The sequence below is a fragment of the Vulpes vulpes genome, chromosome 1 (genome assembly GCF_048418805.1).
Source record: "Vulpes vulpes isolate BD-2025 chromosome 1, VulVul3, whole genome shotgun sequence".
NCBI lineage: Eukaryota > Metazoa > Chordata > Mammalia > Carnivora > Canidae > Vulpes > Vulpes vulpes.
Genome location: NC_132780.1, coordinates 54813457 through 54835956, shown reverse-complemented (window position 1 = coordinate 54835956; position 22500 = coordinate 54813457). Strand labels below are relative to the sequence as shown.

The following is a 22500-nucleotide window of genomic DNA, read 5'->3' as shown; positions in this document are numbered from 1 at the left end:
ATGTGTTGTGGTGAAAAGCATACTAATCCAGAAATACAGGAATCAAGAGGCAAGAATGATAGTCCCATTTATGCCTCAAATTACTTTGGAAACAAATCTATCTTTTGTTTTCATTTTCCCCACCATATTTCACATTTATTTCCCTTAAGTCATTTAACAAATGCTATACTGTCTCAAGTTTTATCTGTGTGTATCTCACATTTCCCATCTGGAGTAGGCTCCCTAAAGGCAGACTCCACAGCTGATTTACATTTTTATCTCTGCCAGTGTCCAGCTAGAATGTAAGCGTCCGGAGAAAAGGGACATCGCCTGTTTGCCCCTTAGAGGTTAGAGGGGGGTAACTTCATGATAATAAGCTGTCAAGGAAGCAGACCTTTTATTTATTTTATTTACTTTATTTTATTTATTTGAGAGAGAGCTAGAGCACGAGAGAGAAGGGCGTTGGGGGGTGGGGCGGCCAGTGGACTCCCTGCTGAGCCCAGAGCTCAAGGCTGAGCTGCATCCTGCAACCTTGAGACCATGACCTGAGCCGAAGTCAGATTCTTAACCACATGAGCCACTCAGGTGCCCCCAGTTAGACATTTTAATAAACACAAATCGTAGGGTCTGGAGATGGAGCCCTGCAACAGGCCCTCATCCCTCTCCCTCTGCCCCTGCCCCTACTCATGCTTGCTCTCTCTCCCAAATAAACAAGATCTTTAAAAAAAGAAATAAAGAAATAAGCACAAAACCTGAAAAGTACACCATGGAGGAGGAGGGATGGATAGGCAGAGGAAAGAAGATTTCGAGGACAGTGACAATCCCCTGTGATGCTAGTGATGGCTGTCTGCCATTAGACACGTGTGCGGCCCCAAAGGTGAACCCTGTGAACTGCGAGGGATGAGCGCATGTCAGGGCAGGCTCCTCCAGTGCAACCAGTGTCCCCGTGGTGGAGGATGGGGATAATGAGGGAGTGGCCCCTGTGTGCGGCCACGTGGGGTATATGGGGAATCTTGGCACCTTCCTCTCCGTTTTGTTGTGAACCTAAAACTGCTCTACAAAAATGAAGCCTTGAGAAAAAAGTGACCGTAAAAAAGACCAGCACGCTTTCAAAACAGAAGAAAATGCTGAACATGCACTAAATCCAAGAGTTTGCAAATTTTGTATTTACCCATCACGTTGATCTGACTTTATGGTCAACACATAGTATGTGTCAGACACCCTTCTAAACACGTGTGTGTGTGTGTGTGTGTGTGTGTGTGTGTGTGTGTGTGTAAAGGTAACTCAATACAACAACCCAATCAGTTAGGTACTGATTTATCAAATAAGGAAACTGTACTCAAAAAATTAAGGAATATACTCCAGGCTGGACAACTGCTACATAGTAGAGTCGAGGTTCTCCAAGGAAGAGCTGGCTCCAAAGTCCATGAGCCGTATATTGATTTGGCAGGTCACCAAAATTCATAATTTTGCCTTTGTTTCATAATTTCATGTATTTTTTTTTCCTTTTTCAAATAAGAGTTCACGTTTCTTGGGGTCAAAAACTGCTATCTCCTCGTTATTGAACAGTCCACAGCATGATCAATTTCCTGTGGGGACATCTTCTGTTTAGCATCTGGCTGGATGACATTTCTAGGAAGGGCAAATCACACCAAAGATATACTACATCTGTTTCAGATTCTTAGTTCTACAGAATAGGGAAGAAGAGAAGAGCTAGCTTATGGTAGAGGTTTGGATTTTTTTTTTACCCTACTTCTGGGAATATGATTTTTACATAAAAATTATCCTATACTAATTAAAGGTAGTAGCACCCTGGGATAATTTTCTTTTTGATTGTCGTTGTTGTTGAAGCTGGTGGTAAGGAGTGTACTGGAGCGATGGTTGGGTAAGGAATGGCTCAGGCAAATAAAGATAGGAATTTCCACTAGAAATACAAAAGAAAAAGGAATTTTAAAAAGTGAGAAGGTTACACAAAAACTTAAAGAAGTTTTGGAGAGTGTAAAGTCTCTGGAGAATTGAAGAAACTGTGGAATGAGGAAGAATAGTTTCTGTGCATATCACACGTCTATTTAATCTAGAGTCTAGGAAAATTTTTAAAAATATGCAGTTTCTTTAAGAATTAAAAAGTACGTAGGCTTCCTACATAGCATAATGCAATGGCTACCTTTTAATTTTAAAAATCCATAAAGACTCTGCATTAAGCAACAGTCAAAAGTTTTTCATGTTATTTCCTAATAGCAAAAATGCTACATAAATATAGTTTACGTCATGCTGGTGTTTCTAATAACTGATATAAGGTACAAGCGGGTATCTAAATGACTGAATCAATAAAATCATCAATCAAGTAATTTATTGGGCACTAAGCACATGAATAAAAATTATTCTACTCTGTTTTGCTCTCATTGATTGTTAAGTTCTGCAGGTTAAGGAAAAACGATGTGAAAAGAAAAGTAATTAATCACTTAAGTAATGATCTATTGCTCAAATTTCAATCTGCAAGAAAGAAATGTTTACCCACAGGTTCCAAGTTACGTAGTAATCTTCTTCTCTGTCAGAAGATCCCCAAAAAGATCTCACTGGCCAGGTTGAAACTTGCACACGCACGTTTGCGCATCTTGCTTAAAACACCAAAGGTCTACGTAACCCTAGGGAGCTTTGTCAGGCAAAATGAGACTGAATAAAGAATCATCCAGTCCACGGAAGTGTAACTCAACATGAAAATTAGCATCGCAGCAATGTGTGCCCTAAGAAAATGGTATTAATATCAATGACTCAAAGACAGATCTTGCGAAAAACAAGAAAAGGTAATTAATTATACGGATGCTACTTCTTAGTTGTGAAGGCGTATTAGCATGATACCCAGATATATTATTTGTTGGATTCATCAAAATCCACATCTGTGTTTTTCTTAAAAGACAGAACTAACAGTTTGACTCCTTAATGAACAGATAGCCGATAGCAAAGTGTTGGACATGGGCAATCTGACTCTAGACACCAAATTTCTAACAATTTTGCTGATTTGTTATTTGGGATTACATTTATCGTAAGGAGGCTGAATCCGCTGGCAGTTTTCTTTTGTTAAGTCAGAGCTTTTTTCTTTTCAGGGTTAAGCTCCAATGACAGGTTCTAGCGAAGTCAGTGTGATGACAACGCGTTGTGACCCAGCACACGAGGACCCACCGTAGCCAGAGATGAGCGTCCAGGCCCTTAGCATTAGTTTCCTACCCTTCCAGCCACCCGCCGGCAGCATGTGCCCCCTAGGAGGGCCCTGGGAGGACAGACACTGAGGAATGACATCCTGCAGCTCCGGAATAATGGAATCAACACCCCCTGAAACCTCCACAGACACACAGCCCTGAACAAAGAACCTTCCCGGTGAAACTGTACCTATGAAATGAGAGGCTTTTTAATAAAACAGAAAACCAACACATGACAAAGCAATTAGAACAATGCATTCTGTCTCCTAACCCAGGACCTAAAGACAAGTTTCACCTGAAGAAATTGTTCATTTTTAAGAAGCGGAAACGAACTGCTTTTAGCTTATAAATCACCCACTGACCAACTTAAAACATACTTTTACATATGTGTTCTCATTAGGTTCTGTAAATGAACTACAAACAGACAAGTCTTTTAAAAGTTCGAATTTCAAGACCTGACACAAAAATGAATTTTGGAACGTGCCCAGGGACAGGTTTCCCCAGCTATCGCAAGCACAGGGTTCTTAGGAAACTTTTCAGAAACATAAACAGGGGAAAATGAAGAAGCAATTATATTAATTTGTATGGAAAAATTTTTGAACATCCCCTGACCCCCAAAAATAAGCTTTTTGCCTCTTCTGATACCTTAGGTAACACATCTTGTTAACAGATGCACAAAAATAAATCCAGATAAAGCACAGATGCTCGCACGGTTCAAAGCCACGGTAGCCTGATGCTAACATGTTGAATGTAGTTCCTGGAGAAGGAGCTTGGTGGGACGCCTCTTGCAGCTGGGCTGTGTGCTGCTTCCATAATGGCTCGCTGCAAAACAGAGTCTGCAGGCAATTTTAGCTTTCCACCTTTTTTTTTTTTTTTTTTTTTTTTCAGAAAAGCGGAAATCCTCTTTAGATTTCTTTCGGTTAGCATACGGTTTACTAAAACTTCACTTCATTAAAAGCAAAGTGGTGTAAGGTGATGTTTCAAAAAGCAGGGGATAGTGGTACTGCACCTTATGGGGAGGATTCTGAGCAACTCTCCAAACTGGCAAATGATCCTTTTTTTTTCTTTTTTTTTTTTTTTTTGTTAAACTATATAAAATAAGTCTTATGAAACATAAAGGAGATACTGATATTATTCATTGTCTGGTTTAGTCATAATTATATTAAGTATTCCTGGGGGGGGGTAGACATGGATAGCTTTTCCTTCTCTGTTTGCTTATTTTGAAACTCCATGTAACTGACAAAAAATGTAAATAACTATTCAAAATACCTCCCCCTTAGATGATATAATTCATGAAACACTATTTCATGTTTATTTTCCAAATGTTATTGTCAGGAAGTCAGCAAACCCATCCAGTTTGAATAATGCACTCAAATCAAAAAGGACATTTTCTTCCCAAACAGAAACATGGAAATAGATCTGTCAATAAGCAGCTCTTCGTCAAATAACCAACAGACTTTGTACCTAAGACTAGTGGTTTTTTTCAGTTCGTGTAAATATTCTCACTACTTTAAAGGTTGTGTGCCAATGTATTTAAACATGTCCTCAAGAACGGGGCGAGAGGAGGGGGCAAAAGTGACCACCTCGGTTCCAAAGGGCTAGGTCTCACCTCTAAGTATGACGCACAACGAGGTCCAATGACACTAAACCATAAACCAAAAAAGCGCAGATGCTTACCTGATATTCATTGGGCCAGAAGGTGCTCACTGCTAGCTCAGCCCGAAGCCAATCTCTGCCTGTGAATCCAGTCACATTCCAAATTGGATTGGCAAGAGGTCCCTTATTCACCCTAACCAGGATGTTCAAAGTGCCAGGATTTAACCCTTTCTGGCTGTATAACAGGTAACTGAAATCAATACAGTGAGTGTCGTTCTCCTTCATTGTAGGCAGCTGAAGTCTGGCTTTTTCTCCAGGGTCATGATCTGAGGAGTCCACTATCATATAGGAACCTGAAATGACATTACGTGTAACAGAGCTAAGTAGACATATAAACAAAAGGGAGTACCTAATAATAGGAAAAAAACGCTAAAAATAATGCCAATGCATTTTGAGCATTAAATGTACCTCGAAAGGACTGACTGTCTTCCAGAACAGATCCACAGAAAGAGAGCAAACTGGTAAGTAGGGGAACTCCATTTTTAGTAAGCCACAGATACTGTTCAAAGTACGTAAGACGCATCGATTCATTTCCTCTCTGAAACAATCTGCTTTACATAATCAGTCAACTGAAGTACAATTAGTAACTTATTCGAAGTCAAACAGAGTAGGTAGGGCCTGGTTCAAATCCAGATCCCAATCCTCTAGTCTTACTAAGCAAAGGTCTTTTATTATCAAACAAGGAAACAAAAAGGCCCAAGACTTGATTGGCCTCGTTTACAGGGAGGGGGCATCTTCCCTTTTCCCTATCATCCTTCCCGTGCGGGGAGATGGGTTAACTAAGTTCAGGCACCATCCGTTCTGATTTCAGATCCCAAGATCCTCATTTGCACAAGCTGGGCTGCCGGACCACTCTGTCCTAACCACTCTGAACTTAAGCTCGGGGAATAAGGGTATTTGGCAGTGTAAACATAAGGATGGGAGTTGAAAATGTCCATTTTGTTAGGCCTGAGACTCTGACACAGAGTGGATTTGCCTCCTTGGAGCCCTGCCCACTAAGCTACCAGCTCATCACCTCGGCTGCTGCAGTCCTGCTCCCCTGGAGCTGCGAGACAACTGGTCTGAAAACACTAGTCTAACCTCATTACCTTTCATTTCATGAACATTTCCTGGTTGTCTGTCATAGGACCTAGGAAGTCCCAACGCCACGGCAGCTCGAGCTTCCACCCTCCGACACAGTCTCGGTGCTGAGTACAAATGTGGGACTTGTACACCAGCTGCTGCTACCAGCCTAGGGCCCTCGGCAGAAAGACCAGCAGGTTTCCTCACGTCAGCGTGGACTTGAACGAAGATCCACATCACTAAAATGTCGGTACACCTATTTGTCGCACTGAAGGTGGAACACGTTTGATTGTAATTTCCCCCCCAGAATGTAATTTATCCAGAACACGTATGAAGGGCATTACTACAGAATCCAGTGTTGCGAGGGTTGCACCAGGACATCTCTTCCTGACCGACGACTCTGCTTCCTCCCTAAAACCTAAGAATGTTTGCGTAACACACTCAGTACTCATGGACCACTAGTCTAACTAGTTCAATTAACCCCCAAAGCAAGCTCAAGTCACGGCAGGTAAGGGGACTCTGACTACCTAAGAAACTGAAATTTCAAATCTGATGAATTCCACTCTAGAGTTCAGAACGTATGTAAAGATTTCACATGACAAAATGATCAGTTATCAGGCAAAGTACAGACTACGCTTACTATACCGATGGTTCCTGTTATTTCTTCCACTTCATTTTTTCTCAGTATTCATCTCCTCTTGTAACCTCAAATTCTCTTTCTTTTTTTCTCCCTGATTCTCACAGATTGCATGCACATTAATAGGATAAATCGGTCATGTGTATTTTTGGAGAAATTACGTCTTTTTTTTTTTTTTTTTTTTTAAACAGGATATCCTGGATCCCAACCCTATTTATACAAGCAGGATGTTTCTATTCTTGGTTATATACTCACGTTCTGAGGTCCATGGCTGATTTGCCAAGATGTCTTTCAGATTCACCAAAGGAGAGCAGACTAATGGTTGCTTTTAACTAAGACCAGGCCTGAGATCTTAGACGGGTTACAGACTGTAACTGGGCCTCAGCTTCTTCACAAACCTGTGACCTATTTCTCCACTGCCAGAAGAGGGTTGTTTTTTTTGTTTTGTTTTGTTTTGTTTTGTTTTTTTCAGTGATATATTATGGCAGTAGTGAATTTAAATTATTTTTTACAAGTCTTCATCAATTATGGCTTCTGATTGTCAATTTCAAAGTAGTGCTCTCTAAATGACTTATAGGCTTTCAAGTGGTTATTTTCTTCCATTATAAAATAAACTTTGGCATAAACTATGCGCTGTCCTACATCTTAATTACATACGGTGATATTTGCCATTAAGACCATTTAGCAATTTTCATCCAGTTGCACTTTTAAGCTATGATAATTTTCTTATTAAGGAAATGGGATGAGCAAAGTATATTAATTTGTAGGGATTACCAATCAGATCATTAGAAAGGACAAAAGTCACAAAATAAAAGCTTGCTCAAATTATTCCAGCATTTCAATACAAGTTAATTTGGAAAAAAAAAAGTGCTGATATTTCATCTCTATAGAATGTTTTTGCTAAATGGGCTAATCAATGCAGCCTAGTTAATGCTAGTTTCTGAGTGCAATGAAATAACATGCATTTATTGCATGGCTCCAGAAAGGAAGAAGCAAGCACTCGCACCAAAGGGCCAACCGAATACTTCTGCCAACAACTGGTTCCATATAGTGGCAATTCACCCAGTAGACACCATGGAGTAGCTACCTATCTGACATGAGATTTACTTTCATCACCCCAAACACAGAACACTGTGCTATTCCTAACAACTTCTAAAAATTACTTCTACAGTCTTCCAGAATAACTGGCTGTAATGCTTAGTGTCAGGAAATTCTACGCTATGCATTTCCCTCATTCTTTATGTCCGAAGTTAAGCGTATTTACTATAGTTCTGTCACCAGCTAACTAAGAACTCAGATTCCTAATAAGAGGTTAGTTCTATTTAGTTGTGATTTACCCATCACAAAACTTAATAATGAAACATCTGTGTAGTAACTTGTAATTAATGTAATTTCTTTAATGTGGCCTTACAAGTATTCCTTACAGTCTCTTGAGCAACAGAGGTCTCAAATACATCATTTAAGAAATAAAAGAAAAAGTTATGAGGCTTATGATATGTATTTTTTAGGATATAACTTTTCTGAGGATTCTGACAATGAGAATCAAAACCTTGAAAAAAAACCAAAAACCTTGAAAAAAAAAAAAAAAAACCTTGAAAGAGATAGATACCTTCCAAATTGAAGTATGTAAACTAGATAAGCAATTTCTATACGTACAAAGCTTAAAAAAAAGGAAAAAAGATGTCCATCTCATCAATACATTATTCAAAACAGAGAAAAACAGGGAAGCCTGGCTGGCTCAGTTAGCAGAGCATGCAACTCTTGATCTTAGCGTTCTGGGTCTGAGTCTGTGATGGGTATAGAGATTACTTTAAGTAGAATCTCTTAAAACCAATAAAATAAAATGAAAAAGAAAAGAGAAAAGTATTTCAAAGGTCCAATAATAGGTAACTTGTAAAATTATGGTAAATCAGTTTGATGAATAAATAAAGTCATTAAAAATGAATTACTAAAACCACTTGATGGAAGATATTCACAATGTTAAGTAAAATAAGCAAGTTATAAAATACCATACTCATTTTTTAAAAAAATATATACATAAAATAAATACAATCACGCAGATGTGTGTATTCATATAGGTACACATAGACATGCACATATGACTGGAAAAAAAGAATATATAACAAATAGTTAACTGTTTTCAAAGGGAAGCTATAATTGTCTTTTCTTATTTTTATGTACATTCACTGAATGTTCCATAATAAACATGCATTAGATTTATACTTTAAATAAAAGAGAGCAAGACTGCATGAAGACCATCTTATATAAGTAACATCAAATAAAAAATGATAAATACTTCAGAAACAAACATAGGTATTTGCCTTTTAAAACTAAATCCTATTTGCATCCTACAGATTAACAGCATCGGCTTTCAAAAACACACAATACAAACATCAGAAACTTCTTATTTCAATTCACGAAAAGAAGGGGGGGCGCTGAGTACTTAGACTAAATAGCAGTTTTTTATTTAAAAAAGAATAACCAAAGAAACAAGTCCCATATTCATAAATGCCATAATGTAATATCTAGATGAGTAAATAATGTCCTATGGATTTTATGGATTAATGAAAATTTTATCTTTAAGATATACTTCTAGGAACAACATAATAACACAAGAAATAGGATTAACTGCACAGAAAACAATGAACGATAAATAGGTTTCCATTATTTTATTTTATTTTATTATTTTATTTTATATTTTTTAGGTTTCCATCATTTTAAAACGCCTTTATTTTTATGTATCCTTAGTATACCAACATAATATTTTTATTAATTCTTATTTAAAATACACTGAAGGGGGGATCCCTGGGTGGCCCAGTGGTTTAGTGCCTGCCTTTGGCCGGGGGCATGATCCTAGAGTCCCGGGATTGAGTCCCACATCGGGTTCCCTGCATGGGGCCTGCTTCTCCCTCCTCCTCTGCCTCTCTCTGTGTGTGTCTCTCTCTCTGTGTGTCTCCTCCTCTGCCTCTCTCTGTGTGTGTCTCTCTCTCTGTGTGTCTCCTCCTCTGCCTCTCTCCGTGTGTGTCTCTCTCTATCATAAATAAATAAATCTTTAAAAATAAAAAATAAATAAAATAAAATACACTGAAGGTCTCCTGTTAACCAAACTGGAAGAAAGTTCCACTCCTCTGCTTGGTACCGATGGCCCTCCGTGACCTTTGCCAGTGCACCTCCTAGGACTCCTCGAGCCACCCTCTCCAGGCCGACGGGGCCCTGGCGACTTTGCCCGCACACCTTCCAGAACAGACTCCCGCCTCGGTCAGAAGGCCTCCCTCATCTTAGTCCCTCGCCAATGCTCGCCGTCGATCTTCCTCAGCCCCCACCCGTGTTGGGCTTCCCCTGGCTGGAAGCTGGTACAGGCCTGCGTGCTGGCTCTGCACCGTAGTTGTGCCACAGCCTTTGTACACGTTTTAAATAATCCACGCAGGTGCTGTTTACCCCCTGGTGAGGAGAGGGACAGAAAGCACCCAGTCGCTCAATGTCCCATCGGGAGGGAGGGGCTGCTCGGGAGGTGTCACACTGGGGCTGCGAACTCTGAGACACGGCCGGCCGCAGCGGGGAGGGCCCTGAGGAAGCACCACGAAGCCAGGAGGGGCCGCGACCAGGTAGCCGGGCCAGGGCTGGGCCAGAAGCCACCGACGGGCCGCACGCGCTTGTGCCTGCCCAGGGACGGGCAGCTGCCAGCTATTCGGGATCCGCATGAAAAAGCTAAAATAGAAGCATAATTGCCACAGGAGTAGAAGCACCTTCGTGCTCAGGGCCCTGAGCAGCCGACAGACGAACTACCAGACACGACAGACACCCGTGCAGTGGGACCCCGCAGGCCGCCCAGAGAAGGACCTGTGGGTGCTCAGCACCAGGGGACGGGCCAGGGCCCCGACGCCAGCCCCCAACACAGCAAGGCGCAGCTTCCCGGGCGGCGCCAACCGCACCTTTTCGGGAGAGAAACCACCTGATGGCCAAGGGTCAGAAGCAAAAACCAACAATAGCAACTGGTTTGTGGCGCTTCCACACGCGATCATTTGATGAAAGGCAGTAACGTCTGGAGGTGCGCGCTGAACAGCCTTCCGAGAGGCACGTTTGGGTACACGGAAAGCCTTGTTAGAGCAAATGTCCTAGTCTCAGGACCCCTTTTACACTCTTAAAAATTAAGAGTGCCTTCAAAGAGCTTTTGTTTCTGTGAGTTGGACCAATATTGACCACATTAGCCGTTGAACCTGAGACGCTCCCAAAAAGCTTATTCGTTATCTAAGGATTAACAACCATCAATCCATCATATGTTAATCTAACTAGCATGTTTTTATAAAAATTACAGATCTGGGTGCTGGTTTGGTTGTCTTTTTGTTTTCTTTTAAAAGAAGCTTTTTTTTTTTTTTTTTGTTCCTCCCCTATAAACATCTTGCAGTTACCCTGCCCTTGCTCCCTCTCCCCCTGTAATTCTCCTAGATGGGAAGGCCGGAGTGGAGCTGGGCTGTCGAAGCCTCGTCCACAGAGCCACCTACCTGCCCATTTCCTTGCAGGCTCCTTTTAAAGTTGTACTTAAAAGACTGCCCTCAGAAACACTTCTGTTTGGCAGAACTTGTATTCAGCTTGGCCCTTTTAGGCCAGGAATGAAGCCTCATTTGAAAGAAAACAAAATGAGGGATCCCTGGGTGGCGCAGCGGTTTGGCGCCTGCCTTTGGCCCAGGGCGCGATCCTGGAGACCCCAGATCGAATCCCACGTCGGGCTCCCGGGGCATGGAGCCTGCTTCTCCCTCTGCCTGTGTCTCTGCCTCTCTCTCTCTCTGTGACTATCATAAATAAATAAAAATTAAAAAAAAAAAATAAAAAAAAAAAAATGAAAGAAAACAAAATGAATTTTAGAAATTAAAAAAAAAAAAAGCACACTTTTTTGCTTTTAGAAAAATCTTTTCTAAAGCAAACAAAAAATTATATGAGGAGGGGTGTCGGGGTGGCACAGCTGGTTAAACGTCTGCCTTTAGCTCAGGTTGTGACTTCAGGGTCCTGGGATGGAGCCCTAAGTCGGGCTCTCTGCTCGGTGTGGGGTCTGCTTCTCCCTCTCCCTCCGCCCTCCCTCCTCACTTGTGCATGCTCTCTCTCTCTCTCTCTCTCTCTCTCTGTCTCTCTCAAATAAATAAATAAATAAATAATCTTCTAAGAAATAAAACAATATGAAGAGAGCATTGTTTTACATTTTTGCAAATCTATTTCACGTCTGAGTTAAAAGAAAACAACTAGGTTCTCATTTTTGTTTATTTGTTCAATCTGTTGTAATATCAGGTACTGTGCAGCCTCTGGGAAATTGTACTATATACTCATGAGAAAATAGAAGGAAAAAAGGGAAGACAATACCTTAGTGCTAGTTTGACCATGTTGATCCCAAATAGAGTCTTAGAAACCCAGGATTATGTGTAGAGAGCCACTAAATATTCATACACATTATTCTTTTTATCTTTAGGCTCTAATGAGAACATTATCAGTGATTGTATTGAGTCTACCTCACTCCTTCAGTCTCTTTGGGTATAAAGGTGTATTCAATGAAGTGAAAGTCTTCACTGGGATGATGGATAGTTGAAGACTGAAAGTCAAAAAGTGCTGAATTTTTGTACATTAATATAAAGAGTGGGTTGGGCCTCGCCGCAGAAACACAACCAACAGGACAGACACACAAGGAATGAGATTTATTATAGGGGATTGGTTCACATGATCATGTAGGCTGAGAATTCCAGACCAAGGATAACCAACGACATAGTTCTAGCCAGCATCCAAAGGCTTAAGAAATATTCTATCCTAATAAGAAAATAATTTTTGTGTGTTCTGAAGACCATTTTGAATAGCTACCAAAGCACCAACGTACTGCGCAAAACAGTTATTTTTTTGGCATTGGGTGAGATTTTCCTAGTAGAAACAAAGAACATGCCAGAAACCGTTGATGTGAAAAAACCAGAGACACGGTACAGTAATAAAGTTTCGTGTCCCGCCAGCCTATGAAGAGGTAATTGGGATCTCTGGGCAGAGAGAATGGTGACAACTGAATTTTATTTTGGGGTCTCAGCCCATCCGAGACGATTTTTTTTTCTTTGTTGTAAAATTAATGCCTCTTAAGCGTTTCTGTTGCTGTTGCCTTTGTGCTAAAGACAAAGCCCTTACCCTACTTTTCAAGTGTTTCAGCTTTTATTTCCTTTTATTCAAGCTTCTCCTCCTCACCCCATTTTTCATCTGATTAGGTGGCAATATAACATACCAAGTGACTAAAACTAAGAACCTAGGGATCAGTTTGATTTTTTCCACATCCTTCACTTTCTTCCTGTCATCGACTAGCAATTTCTTTTGTCTCTATTTCCAAACTCTGTCCTCAGTCCATCCACACTTCTCTTCATCTTCCCTAATTTCCAACTCCTCCCAAGTCTCAGGACGACTAGACCCACTCCTAACAGTTTTCATGATTTCTGTCCTAGCAGACTTACAAGAGCTGTCTACAGACACCCAGATTAAGTTTTTTTCTAGGCATACAAATAATCTTTTTTTCATCTACACAGTGCAATGAGAATTAAATCCAGACTCTGTACTCTAGCCTCTCAACTTCAGTATAACCTGGCCCCTACCTTCCTCTCTCACGTTATCTCCTTCCCCTTCCTGCCCTTACTCAACATGCTCCACATACACTGAGCTTCTTTCTGCCCCTCAAAAATCCAAGTTTCTGCCTGTGTCAGGTTGGAGTACCCTCCCCTCCACCAGATTATTTTCATCATTCAGGTCTTGGCACAGAGGCCATTTATTGGTGAAGCGTTCCTTGGCCTGTTAACTAAAGTAGTTCCTTCCAAGATTTTTTTTTTTTTTTTTTTTGAGAGAGAGAGAGGAGAAAAAGAGTGTGTGTACTTGAGCAGGGTCGTGATGGGCAGAGGGAGAGGAAAAGAGAATCTTAAGCAGGATTCACACTCAGTGTGGAGCCCAACACAGGGCTCGATATCAGGACCCTGAGATCATGACCTGAGCCAAAAGCAAGAGTTGGATGCCCAGCCGCCTGAGCCACCCCGGCACCCGCTTCTAGGATTTTTTTCTAACATGTCGCTCTTTGTCATTTCCTTCACAGCACTTGCTTCTTACTGAATTTGTTTACTTGAAAGACTCCCACAAAAAATTCAGAATTCATGTTACCTTATACATCTAAAAATCTCGAACAGTTGTCTGAAACATTCAGTGTGAAACTGAATGTTTTTATGACAAAATCTGACAACTGTTTACTGGTATTTCCTGTTCTGCATATCCTTAGCACTTGTACAATGCTCTCTTATATACCAAATATACAATATCTATCTGTGCATCTTCCCAGTCCCAGGGTAACCTTTTTAAGATCAGAAACCTTTTTTTCCACCTACTGTACCTAACAGAGAGATTCTGGGTGAACTGAATTGAAGGCAAGCAAAAGATGAAGAATCTCAAAAATGGTAACTGTATTGGTTTTACTTCAAATATAAAACACAGAGGAAAAAAATCATAGAGCCTGAAGTGACTTTAAACAATGTTCTCAATCTTGACAATTCCCCCCAAAAGATTCCATCATTTTGGTAAGGTTGAGACAGTTGCCCTCACCTTTTTTTTTTTTTTTTTTTTTGCAGGGTCTATTATTAACTCTTCAAACTTTTACATTCTATTATTTCTCAAGACTATGCCTTTATTCTAAAGGACTTCACTCTCTACACCATATAGTTTGTTTCTAAAAAGACAGAATGTGACACAAAAACGTCACGGCGGGAAAAGTAAACCTGTCCCTCAAACTCCAATACAAAAGGACTGAACTTGCGTCTTAGCAGAATTCAATCTCCAACAACTTTTCCCTCCCTAAAATGTCCCTCCCGTTGCCTTGGCAAAATATAAAACTGTTTAATTAACATTCTGCAGGAATAAAAATTCTTGTAATCCCTGAGAGGAAAAGCTTTGTGTTTGTTCTAGGTATCCAACTGACATTTGAAAACAGAACAGCTTCTAAAACTTTCAGACAACACAAAACTCTAAAAAGAAGGCTTCGAGGAAAATTAGCACAACATTTAGCCTTCTTTGACGCCTAGTCTCCTCAGGGAGCTTACCTGCTACATGGGAAGATTTAGGAACCAGCCCGAACATTGCGCCATAGTTTAATCTCCTTCCTCTACAACAATCTTAGTTAGAAAGCAAAAGCATCAGCCTACCTGGCACTTACTTTGACCACCAAAATTTTCACTTTCCTCCATTGACACAGAAAACCTGTGCAGGAGGCTTATTAGAAGGGCTCATTGCCTTCTCTTTGGAAGAGGCTGCTTTTACAATCTGCTGTGCTTTTCTCTCCAGGGTCTTTCAGGACTCCAGCTTTCCCTACCTTCTACCCATCTCTTTAACTGTTTATTGGGCAAATAGTTTAGTCTTTCTCAGTCTTAGTTTCCTTATCCTGAAATCCTTCAACCCAAGGTCTGCTCTCAGGATGAAACGAGATTGTCTACATGCACATTGACTAGGTAGGTCCTCAATATCTGTTCCTTTGGATATATCCATTCCTTTCTCCATCGAATAGTAGACAAAATCAAACTGGAAAATATAGGAAAAGAACATTTTCAAAGATAAAAAAATGAGATAACAATATTAAGGAGTGGTATACTTAAAATCTTTCAATTCCCAGGTCCTTGAAACTTCTCAACTCTTCTGTTTACAACCCACCTAACCCCTTTTGTCCCAGTGTGTCAATTCTTCCCTCCCAGCTCTTTCCTTCTATTCCTCTCTGATCTTCTTTTCTCACTTTTTTTCTCTATTTTTTGTTTGAAATCTCACATAAATATAGAATACTTTCCCCAGGAACACACACACACACACACACACACACTCCTTTACCGACATCTGTAAAGAACCACAGATCTAAGCTTAAGACCTCCTGTTCTAAGATTTGTCCAATTTCTGAAGTCCTGGCACTCCTCCCATGGCTCTCCAACCTACATAGCTTTTATGTTATGTGATGCTGAAATGTTTTGAGAAGCAGTTGCTAAAATGAAAAGCAACTTTAGAAAGAATAATCAGAGTTACATTACCCCAAAAAGTAAGGGAGTCTTTGTCCTATAGCCAATTTTGTAATCATCACCTGCCTTTTCAAAGGAACCCAAATTGCAAAGAACAGTAAAAGGTAAGAAAAGGTAGTACAGCCTGCTGTCTCTGGAAACTGTCTAAAGACTAAATATCTTACTAACAATTCCAGCCTGTTGTCTGGATATACCGTAACCCTGTTAATAATAGAAGGCCAGAACTCAGGGTCAGTAGAGAATGAGTGTACAGTGCTCTGTATTTGCATATAAATAGATATTTCCAAAGTCAAAATACTCCATAATCACAGTATGTCTGAAGGTAGCAAAAATTTATTTTAATATATTAAAAGAACTGGCTTTATTTTGATTCAACATTAGTAAGAGACAACTATTTCTGAATAAGCAATTGGCAAGAAATGATCAATTAGAGAAGAATTCAGGTTGAGAAAAATTTCTCAACTGGGTTCTCAGGTTCAAGGGGAATCAAACTACAGGAGCAACTCAACTGGCAAATCAAGTCCTTTATCAAACTACAAGGACCATGAAAGCTCCCAACCACATTAGAAGATGCTTCACGAAAGGTTCAAAAGGAAAGAATAGCGTATACCCCAGTGTCATCCAAATAAAAGCATGTTCCTCACTATGAAATGGTTAACAATTCATGTTCTCAGGTCAAAGACCTGATTTTGCAGCCAGTCTCTGACATTAACCATCCCGACCATTCCCCGTCTCTTCTAGCATTTTACTGGTGAAAATCTGAGGCCTAGAAGAGATAAGTATTTTAGATATAACAAAAATACCATCTGAGAAGATTGTTGTGGGGATTACAGAAATGGGAAATAGCAAGGTAAAAACATGTTTCTACTTTTTTTTTAATTTAAAAAGTATTATCTAAACCAAAACTCTGTCTACTTGTTTTTTGTTTGTTTGGTTGTTTTTTTTTAAGATTTATTTATTCATGAGAGACACAGAGAGAAATAGAGAGGCAGAGACACAGGCAGAGGGAGAAGCAGACTCCACACAGGGACTCGATCCCAGGGTCTCCAGGATCATGCCCTGGACTGAAGGCAGGCGCTAAACTGCTGAGCCACCCAGGGATCCCTGTCTAATTGTTCTTGAAAAGGGTGCCTGTCTTAGAAGCTCAAGATAAACAAAGAAAAAGAAAACCAAAAGGGAATGAAAGCATAAAATATGAGAAAAAAAATAAGAAACTGCATAAACAGAATGAAGAAAAGAGTCCAAGTGAGAGAAGAAAAAGGTACATTGCTTACACTTTAAGCTGCGAAAAGACAGGACAACAGGGAGAACATTGTTACAGAGAATGGGGTTATATTTCTTTTCTGTTTCCCCAAGTAGCTTCATAAACAATTCAAATATGATAAAAGAAACTGAGATTAAAAAGGCAAAAGAGAACAGTATCATCAGCTCCAATGTTGAGATTGGTGTTTGTGTTCACAAGATAATTGATTATCTATAATTTGAGGATTTAATATAAAATAAGATAATCCCAGAGACCCATTAATGAATAACTGGCTCTCCAGGGTCTACATTATTTTAAGGTAGCTCTAGTGGGATTAGTGGCTCCCAATACTAGAGCAAAGTAAAATCCCGAATCATATGACCATTCTAGCCTAACCTATTCCATCTCTGGTGCTGCCAATCCAGCTGTTATTAAAAACAAACAAACAAAAAGAAACCAAACAAACAAAAACAAAAAAATCAAACACCACCTGATCAGTTGTGAAATGCTGTGTTGGCCAAGGGTGAGGAAAAGAACAGCACACAAATTTTTCTATGATTGTTGGCAAACCATTAATTCGACTTCCTCTTAGCAAATACAACCACCCAAGGATATTCCTCCAATGAAATACTCCTTTTGAACATAAGCAGAAAAGCTGCATCATGCAAGTGACCTCCATTCCAACAGTGCTCTCTTTGCCCTGAGAGCAACTTAGGACTGCACTTTAATGTTTTCATAAATGCTAACTTAAGGCTCAATGGATGAACACAAACATTGAGAAACTGCAGAGTTTCAGTTCCCACACTAACTTTTTAAAGCTTCCCTCTGGGGTGTACTGTAGAAGCTAAAATAGAAAATAGTTTCGGCCCAAATAACAGTGGGAACGCTGACCAACAATCAAGCACAGGTGTTTCCCAACCTCCCCCCAACGAACGAGGGTCTTTCTTTTATGGAAAAGAAGGAATTTTCAGTAGTCTCAAAAATTTGATTTTCAGATCTTTCTACTACCAAGATGTATTTTCAGCAGGTTAAAATAAATGGAAACACTGCAAGTACACAGAATAAGATCAAAATTTTCTCCTTTGAGACTAACCAGAAGAACACGTCTCCAACAGTTTTTTCGTCAAACCATAGTATTATCATGTATCTCTCTAAGAACTCTCTACATGACTTTAAAAAATAAAGTATTTTTTTTTAAATAGTCCTACAAAACAGTGACTATAAACTCTGCAAGGACCATGGACGGCACTGCTCACTCCAACCCTGGTGATCTATAGCTCCCAGCTGCAACGCAGTTCTAGTGGTTAAAGAATCAACTATATGCCCAGACAGAGGAAAGGCAATCTATTCCATCTGGTACTCAACGTCCTCCTATCTGATTCACAGAAATCTTGCAGTGCTTATTTGCCATGAATTACCAGCATGAACTCAGAGCTCACAGTTCATAATGATAAAATATCCATTTTTTACTTATTTTACCCCTCCTTTTTGCTTCGAAGGCTTGTAGTCTCTTTTTCTTCCCTAGTGAGCTCAATCTCCACTTTCTCCATGAATTCCTATGATTAAAGATACAACTTTGTAGGTGATTCACAAATGTTACATTTCCTACCTTATAGTGTTATGATGTGTAGAGTTTTCCCAAACTCAGTAGTAAACTTCTTAAAGCCTATTGCCTATTATGCCTTTTTGCAAAGTGATCTATACACAGCAGATATTCCATTAATGGAAATGATATTGGAGTCTAACTGGAATATATTAATTAATAGAACTGCTTACTCCTGTAAAAATATCTAATAAGATACTACCCAACCCTCCAGAGAGAAAGATACTGAATATATAAATTGTTAAGCATTATACGGAATGTCAGGTTTAGAAAAGTTAAGTAACTTTCTCGAAACTCAATCCAAATCTAACACTGAAACCCTTTGCTTCTGTATTATACTGACTATAAAAGTGAGTAAGAAGTTTAGTTTACAAAGAAGTAATAGAACTCAAATATTTTCAAACTGCATGGAAAACCTAGTAGCATAAATTTAAAGTTCTCTAACAGATACCATTTTAGTACTTTTCCTTCCTGGGGCTTCTTCCACATGGATGAGGTATTACACAAATCGGCAAGCATCAACAAATATACAGCAAAACAAAAACTGTGCTAATCTTTATAAAAGAGAGGCTGGTTATTGGAACATATAATGCCAAGCTATGACCTCATCTGAAAGGCCTGAAGATATGACCTCATCGGAAAGGCCTGAAGAATATACGACCTCATTGAAAAGACCTGAAGATCCTTCTAGCAAAGAGAAGTTGAAGCTGTGATCTGAAGAAGGAGAGTTATTAGCTGACAAGAAGAAAGATAATTTCAGGTGGTAGAAACCAATAGTGCAAAGGACCTGGAGCAGGGAAGATTAGAACAAATAAGGACTGAATATTTGGTTGGTTTGGAGAAAATGAGAGTGATAAGGATGGAGATGAAGAAAATAAAAAGACCAACAAGGACTTATAGGCAAAGACAAGGAAGTTTAAATGTTATAGGAAGACATTAAAAAAAAAAAAAAAAGATTCAAGGGCAGCCTGGGTGGCTCAGCAGTTGAGCGTCTGCCTTTGGCTCAGGTCGTGACCCCGGGGTCCTGGGATCAAGTCCCACATCGGGCTCCCGGCAGGGAGTCTGCTTCTCCCTCTCTGTCTCTGCCTGTGTCTCTGCCTCTCTCTGTGTGTCTCACATGAATAAATAAATAAACAAAATCTTAAAAAAAAAAAAAAAAGATTCAAGCTGGGGGAGGCAGAGGGTTCTGTCCTAAATAAGATTTTGGAAAATCACTCAGGCTATATCTACATAGAATAGATGGGTGATGGGTGAGTGAAGACACAGCTGCAGCATGCTGGTAAATATATATATTTAATTCAGGTAGCAGATGATGGAGATGATGTGAAGCAACCATCCGAAACCTACAAGATGTAAAAATCAGCAAGAATTGGTGTTGCGTGAGATGTAGACGTGAAGAAGAGAAGGTGTTCAGAATGTATAACCCTACTTCTTGCTCACATACCCAGCTAGACAATGGTAGCGTTCCCTGAGTCTTGGCACACTGGATAAATAAGATCAATTTAAGGGGAGGGGGAGATCAGTTCGGATTCTCTATTGTGAACAGTAAAATCTACTGTATCATTTTCAGCAAAAAAGAACATTAGTAAAGGATATGAGGAAGCCCAAGTGATGACTAAGATACCCTCTAGAATCCCTCTAGTGGGGGGACCCACTACTGGGCCCAGACAATATTGCTCCCAATACCCAGACTTTGCCTCTCAGGTCTATGCTTCCACTTTCTGCAGAAGGAAAACCCCAAGGTGCCTCCCTTCTGCAGTCAACGGTTTCCTGATCAAAGCTCCTTTGGGTTGTCTGAATGGTGCAGATTTGGTCACCTGCTGGTATCACAGCTATAAGGATGGTTGGAAAGGTGAGCGTTTCACTCATTCCTGAGGCCATGAGAACTCAAAAAGCAAGAAATTCACCACACATAGGGAAGGCTGCCAAAAAGAATAATAAATAGCATATGAGAAAGAATGGGCATTAATTTTGTTGATACATAACCAGAGAAGATGTCAAGTAGGCAGTTGGATATATGATTCTCGATCTCAGAGGAAAGATTTTGGCTATGAACACATTTATGAATCATCTGCATGTATATTCCACAGCGCTACCGAGGAGTGGTTTGGGGTTTGTTTTGGTTTGGGTTTGGGGTTTTTTTTTTTTTTTTTTTTTGCTTTTTTATAAACATTTCAACAGGATCTTAAATACTTTAGAAACATAATAACAGTACATGCGATTAATCAAATTAATGTCACACTGTCCATTACTATGCAACACAGAATACAGCAATCTGGTTGGAAATCTTTTCATCAGTAATAGGGACAGAAGTACTATGGGGGGCAAGGGAGAAATTCATTCTAAGCCTCTAACTTATATGGCTGGCTCTGATAACTAAGAATGTTCTTACCAACTTTTACCAAAATGTTATTTCAATAGCAATTAACCATTTGGATGACTTCCAAGACCCCACAACAGACTCGGTCTGCCGCTGGATGAAAGCCACTTAATCTTGCCACCCACAAGTACACATAACTAGTTGGGGAACCTCAAATGTGTTTACCCCTTCAACGCTCACTAAATCTAAACAGCTAGCTCCTGATTTATTTTTTTTTTCAAACCCAAAACCAAAATTCCCTGTTGAGCATGTGTATATGGAACTCTGATCAGCATTCAATTTAAAAGACAATGTGTTCCGGAAAATTTTTAAAAATTGACAAGATGAGAAAACAGACATATGTATCCGGAGGGGCAAAACTGGAACGAAATAGGACGGAAACATCATTGTGATTATCCTCTTCACTGTAGCTTTGGCCCAAAATTGCTTCCTGGAACACAGAAAAGCACATAAATACCCGTCTACACCTGAGAAATGAAAATAAATCCATGAGGATCCAACGCGCACATCCATGGTGATGAAACAGCTGCAGTGACATCTGCTGCCTGAAGAAATGCAACGTGATTATCAACACTGGGCTTCCAGGGAGGACGTGGGGCTAAGGAGTTCCTCAGGTTAAGAAAAGGTCCCACGTGGGTGGCAGTCACAGCACCAGTCCTCTGACTCTCCTTTTACAGGTAGAGATGGCCTCACGGTCATTTCCGCCGGGTGGTGATGGAAACCCAGGATGGTATCCGGGATGCAGGGCGAAGGTCACAGTTACCAGCCTAAGGGACCCCCCCCCCCCCCCCGGGGGCGGGATGGAAGAGTCAGGCCTGCAGGTGGGGGCAGGGAGAGGTGGGCACAGGAGCTCCCCCAGGGGAAAGGCAGGAGCCTGAGCAATGGCACTCAAGCAACTGGATAGATTTGTTGGGAGGGCCTACCCGAAGGATAAGGCATCTCCAGTGGCTGGGGTTCCCTCCTGAAGGAAGTCATTTTGCTTAAGCATGAACTATGTCTGCGTTCTCTATCCGATCAGTAAAACTAGCTGAGAGCACGGGTCTGGGGTGCCGGAGCAACCCCGCAGGGCTCGTGACACAATCACGGGGCCCCCTCAGCGTGTCCAGGCTTCAAGCACTCCCTTAGGGGAGCCCCAGCGCCTGGGTGAGCAGTAGGACTCTTATCTTAAGATCCCTAAATGGGCAAGAAAGCAGGCTCTGTTCAATCCCCAGGGGCCTAAAACCGTTTAAGACTAGAACTCCTGATTCAGTGTTTCTCAAACATGAGGAAAATACTAAGCTTTAAAAAGGAAAACTTTCTCACTGTTAACTTGCAGACAGATCATCTCGGAGGATTAGCTGATTATGATAAGAGTTTGTTCATCCAAAGATCAGTGATCGATAAAATCCAATTAACATCTATTTAGCATAATAAATTATGTTTTGTGCAATCAGTGTTGCAAATATTACATGTACTAGTGAAAAATATATACTTGGTTGTTTCCTATTTTACATCTCACTTTGGGGTTGGAGTCTTTTCATTTTGATCACGATGGAACATCATTTCAGTCTCTGCTACAGTAACCCTTGCTGCTCTTCTTCAATAGTCGTTTTTAGCCCCTGATCCATGCTTTTGATGGGCCCAAAAATTTAGTAACACATTCCAAATTACAATAATAAGGAAAATGTAAGGTCACTTACTAAAGTTTTTGGCTGATTAT

General features: G+C 40.3%; 1 protein-coding gene across 15 annotated transcripts in view; it reads right to left on the bottom strand.

The window, feature by feature from the left end:
- Positions 1-22500, bottom strand: part of PTPRK (protein tyrosine phosphatase receptor type K) — a 546296-nt gene that overhangs the window by 340737 nt on the left and 183059 nt on the right. For all 15 annotated transcript variants that reach the window (XM_072764637.1, XM_072764602.1, XM_072764614.1 and 12 more), the window contains exon 3: positions 4854-5125. In XM_072764637.1, the coding sequence (XP_072620738.1) occupies positions 4854-5125 (272 nt within the window). The remainder of the gene's footprint in view (positions 1-4853; positions 5126-22500) is intronic.